Source organism: Prosopis cineraria, unplaced genomic scaffold (assembly GCF_029017545.1).
Source record: "Prosopis cineraria cultivar Desert tree isolate PC_DT_omini unplaced genomic scaffold, ASM2901754v1 PC6, whole genome shotgun sequence".
Classification (NCBI taxonomy): Eukaryota; Viridiplantae; Streptophyta; class Magnoliopsida; order Fabales; family Fabaceae; genus Prosopis; species Prosopis cineraria.
The window spans coordinates 1372582-1385117 of record NW_026555337.1 but is presented as its reverse complement, the minus strand read 5'-3'; the positions used below and the strand labels follow the sequence as shown (position 1 = coordinate 1385117).

General features: G+C 36.6%; 1 protein-coding gene across 2 annotated transcripts; it reads right to left on the bottom strand.

Annotated features, from left to right (window-relative positions):
- Positions 1-4269: 4269 nt before the first annotated feature.
- Positions 4270-8209, bottom strand: LOC129312910 (abscisic acid 8'-hydroxylase 2). 2 transcript variants are annotated; one of them, XM_054955694.1, is made up of 8 exons: positions 7856-8209; positions 7456-7774; positions 7221-7370; positions 6821-7069; positions 6639-6728; positions 6371-6556; positions 5806-5924; positions 4270-4519 (listed from the first exon to the last, which is right to left on the bottom strand). In XM_054955694.1, exons 1-8 carry the CDS (start codon positions 8068-8070, stop codon positions 4414-4416), a joined length of 1434 nt encoding a protein of 477 aa, XP_054811669.1. In that variant the 5' UTR covers positions 8071-8209; the 3' UTR covers positions 4270-4413. The 2 variants fall into 2 exon arrangements, with proteins under 2 accessions (XP_054811669.1, XP_054811670.1); XM_054955695.1 differs by lacking the exon at positions 5806-5924.
- Positions 8210-12536: the final 4327 nt, after the last annotated feature.

Sequence of the window (12536 nt, the reverse complement as noted above, 5' to 3'; positions counted from 1 at the left end):
AATTAAAAAATGTGAAATACCCGAAACAAATATGCACCTTTGATCACTATGATGGCTTGAAAAACTTCTTAGTCAAATTGTTAAATAGAAATTAGGGTCTTGATGAATGGTCACTCCCTTGCCTCATCAATTTTATTGACAACTTCATTTGCACTGATAAGCAGATCTACAGGAATATAATACTTAATTTTGTATGTCAAGTCTCATTGAGGATATCATATCCCAAAAGAATCCTGGTAATCCATTTTCTGCGTAGTTGTGTTGTGCTACTATTTGGATCTTCTTTATATTTTTATAAGGAGACATTGTGAGTGTGAAACATGTCAGCCTTTTCAAGGGAAAATTTGTGAAACTGCAGCCTCACTCTTGGCCGGATATCTTCAATCCTAAAGCCATGTTAGCATGTTTCAGTCATAGTAACTTGGCTCCTCTGACAATATATGCTTCTCAATTCTCATATTGTGCGTGTCAGTCAATATTTTCTCTCCCTCCATCGCTTGCAGCTTAGAGAATTCACTAAGGAATATCGTTACACATGTTTAACAACGGGTCACAATATAACGGTTGCTTAGCTTATAACAAGTGTTACGTTCTGGTTGAAACCGAACAATCTCCTCTCCTGCAACCAATATAATTCAGACAGACAAAGTAGATTTTGTTCGACCTTTAGATTACAAAGAACCTGAGAAACAGCTATTAAAAAAAAACAAAATAAGAAAGAAAGAAATTAAAGAAACTGAGAAATAAGCATTATCTGATCTTTTTGGCAGGAAAACAGAAGCCGGAAGGTTGTCAACCAATTTCTTGAACATGCTTCTTAAAATTCCCCTAAATTCTTATATTCTAATGCAAGGTTCCATAATAAGTTATCACTATATTTTGTGTCTCAGTTGAAGCTGAACCTGCAGCAATAATGGATCATAGACATGATTTCTGGGACACACTCATCTGTCTGTTCGCCCCGTATGGCGTAGAGCTTAACCTGCAGCATGCCACTCTTTCTTTTATTTTCCTTTTGTGTCTCATATTTATTGCCCCATACTGAAATTATAACCACACCTAACAATTAAAGGATTTCTCAGTATATCTTAAAGAACAGAAGAAAATTATAGCGATAAGCCATCAAAGATGGAAGAATTAACTATATCATTTCATCCCCAGTCTAGATTTGTTAAGACTAAGGCCCAGCTAAAGCCCAAACGTGCTTCATTTAAGTCCAATAGGTCTAAGGTCCAGTCCACTAAGTTATAGTCCATCTGACGTGTATATGTAATATTCATTTATTGGTTATTCTTTACACATGGCAGCTCCACATTACTCTAGGTTTGTGTGCCCTGACTATATGAGGCAATGTTTGCACCTGGATACTTGCACCTGCAATAATACATTTTCTCACAAAACTTATCTTGGCATTAGAGCCACCATGGCCTCGTCTCCATCAAATGTTGGCTCCTCCTTAGCATCTGACTTGACACTGCTTCATTGCTCGTTGCTTCTAATCTTCCCAAGCTGAACAATGCCATTGGCTCACTGAGTCAAACTTGCTCTATCAAGCTGGACAAAACAAATGTCACTGTATGTCAGATGCATGTCCTTCCTATTATCAAAAGCTTTAAGCTCAAATACTTCATCAATGGCACCAAAGTTTGCCTTTTCTCACCACTGCCCGCATTGTTGCTCAATACTATGTCATTGGAAGTCTCCTCACAGATGACTAATGTTTCACCATTGGCAAATAAGGCAGATGGACATCAACAATGCTTTCTTTAATGGCACTTTGCAAGAAGAAGTATTCATGAGACAACACCTGAAGGCTTTTTAAGTTCTAAATTTCCTAATCATGTGTGTTCTTTGAAGAAAGCAATTATGGCTTGAAACAAGCTCCAAGAGCTTGGTTTGAAAAACTAAAATCTACACTCTTTTGACTGGAGTTTTGTGCATTCAAAATGTAGCACATCTCTATTCTTTCTCAAGCCAAAGAATAGAGTAATGTTTGTTCTAATCTATGTAGGCGACATACAATCACTGGAAATTCTCCTAGCATGCTAAAATTGTTTGTAGAGAATTTGAACTCTATCTTTGCCTTGAAAGATCCAGGGCATAACTATTTTTTGAGAATTGAAGCATACAGGGATCCAACATGTCTCCACCTCAGGCAAGAATGATATATTGAGAATTAGTTGAGAAGATTTGGCATGGACCAGTGTGCTAGTATACCTACCCCAATGGTTGTTAGTTGTTATTTCTCAAAAGAAGATGGAACTAGTATGAGAAATCCCACAATCTACAAGCAAGATATTGACTCTCTTCAATACTTACAACAAGACCAGATATCATTTTTATTGTAAACAAATTAAATCAATTCCTAAGTGCTCCTATTGATGTTCATTGGCAGGCCCTAAAATGAATTTTTCGTTACCTTAGAGGCACCTCAAACCTGGCTCTACACATCAAACCTAGTTATTTTCTCTAACTACAGGGCTTCTCAAACGCTAACTAGGTTATTTGTCTTGATGACAAGAGATCTATTGGAGGCTATTGTGTGTTTTTGGGAAACTCTTTGGTATCTTGGTTTGCCAAAAAAGCAACGAGTGGTCTCCTGAAAAATATAGCGCTCTTTCTAATTTCTCAGTTGACCTCGCATGGCGTTCATCATTCTTCGGTGAGATTGGACTCTGATTAAGGCAACCTTCCATTGTATGGTGTGATAATGTTAGCACCTTTACTCTCGCCTCTAATCCTATTCTCCTTGCTCAATCGAAACATATTAAGTTCAATGTACATTATGTCTGGGATCAAGTCATCAGTTGCCAACTGTCAGTCCAATATGTCCCATCTTTTGATCAAGTCGCAGATGTCTTCACAAAGGCATTGACTCACTCCAAATATTGAGCTTTCAGAGACAAACTCGGTTTAGTGCATTCTCTCAACCCTCGTTTGAGGAGAAATGTTAAGACTAAGGCCCAACTAAGCCCAAAGGTGCTTCATTTAAGTCCAATAAGTCTAAGGTCGTTCAGTCCACCAAGTTATAGTTCATCTGATATGTGTATGTATTATTTATTCATTTGTTATTCTTTACATATGAGTATATGACAGTTCCACATATACTCTAGGGTTGTGTTTACATATAGGTGTGCCTACTGTAATACAATACATTTTCTCACAAAACTTATCTGGATTAAAGGCAGGATTAGTCATTTGTGAAAAACAAATGGGGACTAACAAACAACGAGAAGATCGCGCACTCCATTGATGGCCTCCACCTTGGGGGATTGTAAAATTTGGGCATGGTTCTCGATGTAAGAACAAAATATAAATTTTAAGTATCGGATATAGTGATCAGAAAATGAGTATTGAGGAAAAGAAACGAACTTGTGTGAAAGGCATGTATCTTTCATTGCTTATCATGAATGCTAGCATGAGACACAGCACTCCGTCTTATCAGAAAAATAATTGGACAGTGAATTGGGACCATACAATATGTTTGTGGGGAATTGATTTTAGTTGAGAAATATTGACTTTTACCACCTTCGACTGATAATATATGGAGAGTCCAGGTTTTGTCTTTTATTTTTGAAGGATTGACAGAATATGTTTTTGTCTTCGACCTATGCTTGCAACAAATCCAATACAACATGGTCAGTTAGCCACGTAGGCTTCATTTGGGTGCTGAAACACTGTCCACGTGGAGATTTATCATCAACAACCCACTCATGCCACGTGCAATGCAACGGGTTTTCTGGTTGTCAACATTGTGCGTCTATGTCCGTGTCTCAATTGAGTCATTTCTAACTTATTGAATCCACAATAAGAAGCTATGGATTAAGCTCACTGTGACAGAAGATATATATGGATAAATTGAACTTGGGTCTCACTGAATTATGTGTACACCATATTATATTATTCCTTTCTTAGGACTTGATCCACCAGTTAACTTAACGTTAAAAATGAGGGGGGGGGGGGAATCTTCCAGCGGTACCTTGCCTCAGTAAAAACGTTCTTACACACAAGCGAGGCGGTCGAGGGATATACGTACGGATTAGAATGCTCCATTGTCTCTACATTAAAACGACACATTCACATTGATCCTTGAGATTCACGAACTTCATTCCATATTCACATATGCATATTTCCATTTGGTAACTTTTTTCTAAAAAATTATATATATATATATGTATATATACATTTCTGCAGAAACACAGTTTTACATAGATGGGCATGCACTGTAATCAGTGCTAAATCCATCCCAAGAGGCTTTCATGTTGGGAGGACAAAAGAAAAGTTAAAAAAAAAAAAAAAGGAAGAAGATAGCTCTTGATTGGGGTGGGATACTTTGGATTGGACCCACTGGTTTGGACGTTTTTGTTGAGTCATGGTCTTAATTCCCAAGCCTGAAATGAAATGGGCAACATCTCAGGTAAGTGTCTTGTTCCTCGGGGTTATCCTTGTTGGTAATCCATGTTTGGGCACTGGAAAAGGACCATACTGTATACCATCTTCATTTCCCACAACTTGCCACCTAAAGCACCCATCAAAAGAGCATCAGTACAAAATTGACCGAATCTGTCTCGGGAAAATTTGATATTTTTGGCAAATTAAATTGTTAAAATATCCAAACTCCTTGTTTCTTTCCTACATCACTTGATTATCAGGACACCAGAAAAACAAGTGTGTCTCGTCAATTTGAGACTAATGCAGGCACCAGGTATACTTATTTGAAGTTAACGATCCAGGACCCTTTGAAGGAAATTAAAATGGAAAAATGGGCGACTGGGGTCACGTTTCAGAATGAATTTCTGAGCCAGATGACAGTATGTGAAAAAAATGATGTGGTGCGTGATTGTGCAGAGGTACGTGTGGTGTCAAGTAAAACTTGGTTGTTTCAATTTGACTGCTAACAACATGGGACTTTGTCTTGGTTTTCACAGCTGGCTCTCAACACGTGTTTCTGTCATTTGATCAAGACTTGGCAGCTGGCAATTTGCGTGGACTCATTTTACTGTTATTTCTGCTCCATTCGAAAGTTTTTATTTTTGTTTTAGCGATACAGATACTTTACCAAAATTGTTCGTAAATTTTAAGGACAATATTTTGATTCACCAGGATAGAAATTCATATATCGTTAAATGCCACACGTTGATCAAGTGGCATACACAGTGACATGTCTCGTTCTCTTTTAAGCCTCTTGCTAAGGCCGCATAATGTTGATGTATTAAATTAATTATTTATAGACATGTAAATAAGTGAATCTCTCTGGTAATGATTGACCCGCCTACTTACAATACTTTCTATGGAGATGGCAACTTGCCCAGTTATATAAAATTTGTAGATGTTCTAAGTTTAGCTACAATATTCTGCATGTCAGCCACGTATACGTATTGAATACAGAAACGTTAAAGTCTTGAGCGACCTTTCGCTGGTAAAATGGTGGAGTTGGTGGTGGTGTTCAATTGCAATGGAAACCTACATTGTTCATTACACTTTAAGGCGAAGGACCACTTCCACAGCCCAAGGAACACCATTACCAGGACCACCATTAACACTCACCATGACATAGTCAACTAAGATATAGGGTGGCAGACAAACTACTTTTGTAAAGGCTGGTAGAAGATCCATTTTTTAGCAATGGACTATGGATCCATCTAAATTTACAACTGATGTTATCGCTGGGGTTACAGTCATATGATATCATCAATCACCCTAAGCAGAGGGATCAGAGATACGTGTACTTGGTGGTTTCACAAGGCATCGTCGTGTATGGCTGGTGAAATCAATGTGGGATCAGAAGAGAGTGAGGAAAAATACCTGTAGGAAATGGTGAGGTGGTGGAGGAGGACGAGAATCTCGAGCTTAGCCAGGTCACTGCCTGGACAAGAGTGGACTCCATTTCCGAATGGCATGTACGTGTTTGGTCTCGGTGGCACCTTCATCATCACATAAAGGTTAAACCCATTTCTCTTCTGTGTACTCAATTTCTTACTGCTGTACCAGCCAGCTACTCACGTAAATTAAATGAACAGGAAAGCCGTTGTAAAAATTATTTGTACTAGCCTACAAAACTAGATCACGTGCTCTGAAACCAGAAAGATTTCAACAAAAGAATCACCCAAATAGGGGAGAACCGGAGAAGATTCATAGAGGACGTGAAAAGGACCTGACCACAAGATAATCTAACCATTGATAACCTTATGTTTTTCACACAACCAGATAACACATAACAATCCCCTGATCCCCTGCTTTATAACTCCTGGTCACAAATACCTTTGGCCATTCCCACTCGGTATATGTAGAAACAAGGTTTTGGGTTTATATTTGAAATTATTATCATCATCACTCTTATTGTGGTGCATGTGACGTTCATGTGAATTACCTCAAATCTGGAAGGGTCGAATTTGTCTGGTTGAGGGAAGAAATCAGCAGAGTGATGAATGCTTCTGAAGAGGGGAAGCACTTTCCAACCCCTGGGAATTAAATACCCTTCCAGCTCAACATCTCGTACAGCTTCTCTGAATGTGAATGACAATATGCTTGCACTTCTCAGCGTTTCTTGAATTACCTGAGAATTCCATTCTTATTTCAGCCAAGAGCCAACCACATCACGATCTTGCTCACATGTTTCAATTTATTAATAAAATTACCCGGCTAGTGAATGGCATGCGCCTGGTATCATCCCACGTAAGCCCCCGATTTTCTTCAACAAGTTTGCTTCTAATCTCTTCCTGTTCTTTCTAAAACATTTGAAAGCATGCTAACAAGTGAATACAAACCATATTTAAGAAAAATGGTGAAATTAATTTCAAGGAGGTTTAAGAAGTTATACCGTGACAGATTCCAGAATACTGGCGTTATCGTGCAGATACTTGAGAACCCATGTTATAGCACTAGCAGTGGTATCGTGGGCCGCAAATATGACGCCTATGAGATTATCAGCAATCTGAGAATCAGTGAGTTGATACATGTTTTGATTCCTCGCTCGCAATAGATCTTCCAATAATCCTCGTTCATGCTTCTCAGTTTCCTTCCTCCTACGTATTAGCCTCCTTATACTCTCGTTCAGAAGCTTCCTCGCCTTTATATAATAATACAAAACAGAAATAGTTCAAATACTTGACATGTCTTCCAGAAGCTCCACCAGACGAATGTGCAATGCAGTGGGGGTGAGACAGTAAGAGGGGGGAATGAAACAGGGCGCTAGTCAAAAACTCGATATGTCAGCTAACCTTCATTGCTTTTCTATAGGAAGTTCCGGGAAGATCCAAAGGCAAGGAATTGTAGCCTTTCTCCAAGCACCGATACAAGCCTTTGATTTCTTCCATTTCAAGTTCCTGGGTTTCACCGAATGCCGAAATAACCGCTACCTCGAAAGCATACTGAACAAACCACAGAACAAGGGAATCCGCTGAGACCCCTAATTAATGCACATACTGTGGGTAACATAAACGTGAAGGGACGTACCTTTTTCATTTCCTGGAGGGTGTTGATGGTGCCGTGGTTCCAAGAGGGGAGCAATTTGAGAACAATTTGCTCAATCTCAGAGACAGAGTTCTTGAGAGCAGAGGGTAAAAAAGAGGCCTGAACCAGCTTCTTGAGGACGGAGTGATAAGCACCCTGCTGAAAGAAGACGGCCTCGGGGCCTATCAATTTCTCTTTGCTGGGAGGGAAGGTGGGTTTGAACAGATGCGCATGAGTGACGAGCACGGTCCTGGCCGCTTTGGGGCTCGATATCATGACGCACGGACACCCCAATATATGTGTCTTGAACATGTCACCGTACCTGATAAAATAATCAAGTACAACACACATATAATACATATACTGGCATATAAAGCAAATCAAGCCCCAGCAGAATGGTTACCGTTTTTGGCGGTTGGAAAAGAAGTAATTTGGGTTCTCGGTGTAGAGCTTGAGAGTCTCGCCGATGTAGGGCCAGCCAACGGAACCGGGGGGCAAGCGTTTGTGTTGGGAGCGACGCCATTGGACGAAGAGTCGAAGAAGGAAGGAGGAAAAGAAGAGGAGGAAGAAGGAGGGAAGGAGGAGGGAAGAGAAGAAGCGTGGTGCGGAGAGCTGCATGGTCGAGTGTTGACGAATAGGAAGAGGGCGGTGCGGAGAAGGGAGGGTGTTGGGTTCTTATTTTATAGAGCTCCAGTGCCCTTACAGGCTCCCCTCCACGCCGCATTCGGCTCTGTCGTCACCATCATTGTTGTGTTACGAGAACGTTTGCTTCTACAATCTACATACAATCGCCCTCTAGCTTAAATAATAATAATAATTATTACATGCAAGTATTATGGGGTCAATTAACCATTGACAACTTAGTAAAATTGTCATTTTTTTTCTTAGTTGCCAATAAATTATTTAAATATGTTGTGGAGATTTCAAAGTAATTCTCCAAAAAAAAAAATCGCCCTCTAGTTACCAAAAAAAAAAAAACAACAACAACAACGCAGTGTATAATCAAAACGTACGCTCCGAAAATGCATTCACTAATGCCTGGATTCCTTAGCCCTGTTGTTGTTTTTCTTTTCTCGGAAGGCAAGCTTTCTCGTTCTCAATTCCGTTTCTCCGTGCTTCTTTAGGCTTGTTTGGATATACATTGATAATCAATTCTGAAATTAAAATTATAATTTTGTAAAAGTTTATCCAAACACTCTCATTTTATAAAATTTTATTTGATTTGAGAAACTTCATTTTAAAAAAGCTGAAATTTCTTTCATTTACAAAACTTCATTTGACTTCTTTTCTTTATATTATTTATTTGCACATTTAAAATTGATTCTCAAGAAATCATCCAAACATATTTAATTTATCAAAATTAATTTCTAAAAATTTATCCAAACATTATCACGTTTTAATAATTAATTTTTTCTATAATCAATTTTTTTTAATTGAAATCCAAACACACCCTTTGATTTTCCTGTTTCCGAGTACAAAACGCGAGTTGAATGTTGAAACAGCTTAAAAGCTTACACGATTGAGATTGAAGGTATACATGCCAACGGATCGAATCTATTCGAGGGAATTAATAACACAATGAGAGGGGTGGAGTTTTCAAACTACCAAGCGCATTTGCACGAAATTATTTAAAACAACTAGGACACCAAGTTCGGAAAAATTTTAATATGATATTTACAAATGGCTAATTACTCTGTCAATTTTTTTATTAAAATTTTCATTCTTTAAAAGAATTATTGCTGCTATTTATCTATCATTTATAAAATTTTAAGATAATACTATTATTGATTAAATTTTAAAAAAAATATAATGAGACTATATTTGTGAAACTCGTATATCCAAGAATTACCTCGTCCTCTCACAAATGCAAAACATTGTTTAAAAGATTAATATTAAAAAAATGGGAGGTATTTTTAATATTTTAAAGTATAATTATAATTTTTTTTTATTTTTAAAAAGCATTGTTAATAAATAAATTGTATTATATTTATTTTAAAATAAAATATTTTATTAAATAAAAATAAATGTGAAAAGATAGAATTAATTTAAAAGTAGATAATTATTTTATTTAAAGGGTATAATTTAATTAAAAATGTTTTATATATTTTGAAGGGAGGGAGTATAAATTTTAAAAAAGAAGGGAGTATGTACAAATAATGAAATCCAGGGAAACAACATAAAAGGCGCATGCAGTAGCAAATAGAAATGGGATGGGGATGGAGCGGAGGTGAGGCGGGGGTAAAGCGGCGATGGATTGAATGCTCGTGGAGACGACACGTGTAAGCATGGTAGGCGGCTGCTGAGGGTCTCAACTCTCAACAGCAGAGCTTAGAGCGGGGCTGCATGTTCATTTTGTGATCAGCGACAGAGAGAAAGGGCGTGAACTGTGAAGGGCGTGGGGAATAGAGGGAAACCACAGGTGTCATGACGCCGCCCACGTGTCCACGAGTTCGCAGCACCTTCTTCCATCTTCCAGACTCTCGCTCCTCTCCTCTCCTTCCGGTATCTCTCTTTTGGCTCCTCGCTCATCTCGCCCAATCCTTAGTTATGTGGTGTTCATCGGAAGATCGCCACAGGAGAGCCTCTCCCCTACAAGTATATCCCAGCTTTCCATTTCTGCTTCCACGGCTTCGTCCTTCCTTCCATTAACACCTTACCTCCGCCACATCTTTCTCCGCATTTCAGTCTTTGGTTCCTCTTAACCTTTAGGACCCATGGACAAATTATACCAAAATGGGCCTAGGCGTCGAAAATTGGACCCCGCTTTTTTCTCCCACGGGTCCACAGTCAATAACTCATGCTGTTTTCCCTTGTTGGGCTCCTCACTGAATATAACTAATAACTACGATTTTATTATTTTTATTAGTTCTTGAAATCAAGAATATTGGGAGACACTTATCCTTCGTCAATTATTCTTGAAAAAATAATAATAAAACTCTTTTAAATTATATAAATGATATTTTGATATCTTAAAATGTTATATATTTTTTGAAGTTCTTAAAAACTTTTTTATCATTATAAAATTAATATAAATAATTAAATTATTTTTAATTTAAATTTGTGAATTATTGTTCAATTTTTATTATTTAAAAAAAAATTTGTGAATCTTATAACAAAAATTATGAATGGTAATTGATATTTACAACACTTAAAAAATATTATGATTTTAAATACAAACTTATAAATTACTATGGAATTCTTATGATTTAAAAAAAAATTGTGAATCTTTGATCAATATTTGTAAACGGCAATTGATATGTAAATTAAAGACAATTTGATCATTCACATTAATTCCTTAATGACAAAAAAATCTCTAAAAAATTATGACATTTCAAATGATCAAAATATCATTTATATAATTGTTTGGACTAAAATATGAAATGTCGCTCAGATAGGTCACAAGGCTAGTTAGGTTGAGTAACTGAAGAGTCAGGCCCAATATAAACAAAAAAGCTAGCTTTGAAGCTCAATAAAGGCCACGATAAAATAAACATGTTGAAATTCTATCAGTTACAAGCGTTAGACCTTTGGTACAAAAGGACACAGTCTCCAGTAATTCTTAAATCCACGAACATCGTGCCTAAGTATCTCGGTGAGACGGGCTAATTATCCAAAAATGAAAAACTCTAAATAAAGACTGTGTCATAAGTTTCACAAGATCTTTGATTCTTTGGCAAAACGTGCTAAGTATTAAGGGAGATGCTACCACTACTCTGACACTATAAATAGAAGATGAAGATACAGAAGAAAAATAGTTAACACTCAATCAAAAACTTACACTTTTGCATTTTGTAGCCTTAGTTTTATCAATTAGTTTTACTTTCAATTCAAACATATAATTTCTCGTATTTCAATAAAATCAAACACTTATTTTATTAAAACCTTATATCTTTTTACATTCGAGTGAACTATGGTAAGGGAATTCGGAAGTCTTTTGCTATCAATTAAAACTCAGCATTTCTGACACACCTGATATTTGTTATTCACCATAAACAATAACTTAAAGAAATTTCATTATTATTTTTTCATTATTCATTCTAGTTTATTTTATATTTCACTTTATTATATCCGGTAGAGTATTGGCTTCAAAGTTGCATCGCGTGGATCCGAAACCTGCAATAAATCTCAATACTTTGCGGCTTTGAAACAGTACCTAATCTACAACGGGTTTATCACGACATTTGAATACTTTATGATTATATCTAATTACTTCTTCCATTAAAAAAATATAAAATATTTTTAATTAAACTTTATCTCTCAATAAAATAATTATTTATTTTTAAATTAATTCTATTTTTTATATTTATTTTTATTAAATATTATATAATAAATATAAAGTAATTTATTCAATAAAAATATTTTAAAATAAAAGTAATGATCACACCTTAACAAATTAAAAATGTCTTATGTTTTTAAATAAAAAGAATATATATTGCAGCGGGTTCATTTAATATACGTAGAATACTTGCAACTATTTTCACGCCTGCTAATAAAATTCAGTTTTTTTTTTCTCCTCAGTTTCAAAATTGACATGTTCTCCTTGATCCAAAGAAAAAAAAAAAAAGACTTGTCGGTATACTTTTTTCTTTAACCACGACTAGCATGTACAAATTTAAAAAGGATTACTTATAAATTATAATGCCTGTGCACTTGTCCTATTACATGGAGAGAGATTTTTTTCAAGGCAAGCCTGTCACGTGCCTTGTCACGAGAAGCAAGAAACATTGTTTAGTAACTAAATACGAGTTTTCCAGTGAAACCCAATCACTCGACCCTCATTGATCTATACAAATGGCATGATTAAAGAAATTCTTAAAAATTAAAAAGGAAGAATATCGATTAGGGCCCTCCCAATGAGAGTAATCACCAACAAGGCTTAATAGATTCTAAAACTCTTCTAAGTTTCAAAGGTTCCGAGAACCTTAATTGCAATTAAATTTATTAGCCCGATTACTAAGTGCTTGCTAAGGCTGTGCCTCCGTTGTGAGCCACCAGAGATCCGACAAGTGATTTAGGCACGTTTGAACCCTTAATCCCTTGATAACCCAAAATGTTGGAAGTCTATTGCACCAACAAACACTTCA

Excerpts from the sequence above, each read along its gene's own strand:
- LOC129312910 (XM_054955694.1), bottom strand. The coding sequence starts at position 8,070 with ATGCAGCTCTCCGCACCACGCTTCTTCTCTTCCCTCCTCCTTCCCTCC. Across the intron at positions 7,371-7,455 it reads CCCTCCAGGAAATGAAAAAG|TATGCTTTCGAGGTAGCGGT; the intron begins GTACGTCCCTTC and ends TGGTTTGTTCAG. Across the intron at positions 4,520-5,805 it reads CACCTCACCATTTCCTACAG|GTGGCAAGTTGTGGGAAATG; the intron begins GTATTTTTCCTC and ends TGGGTGCTTTAG.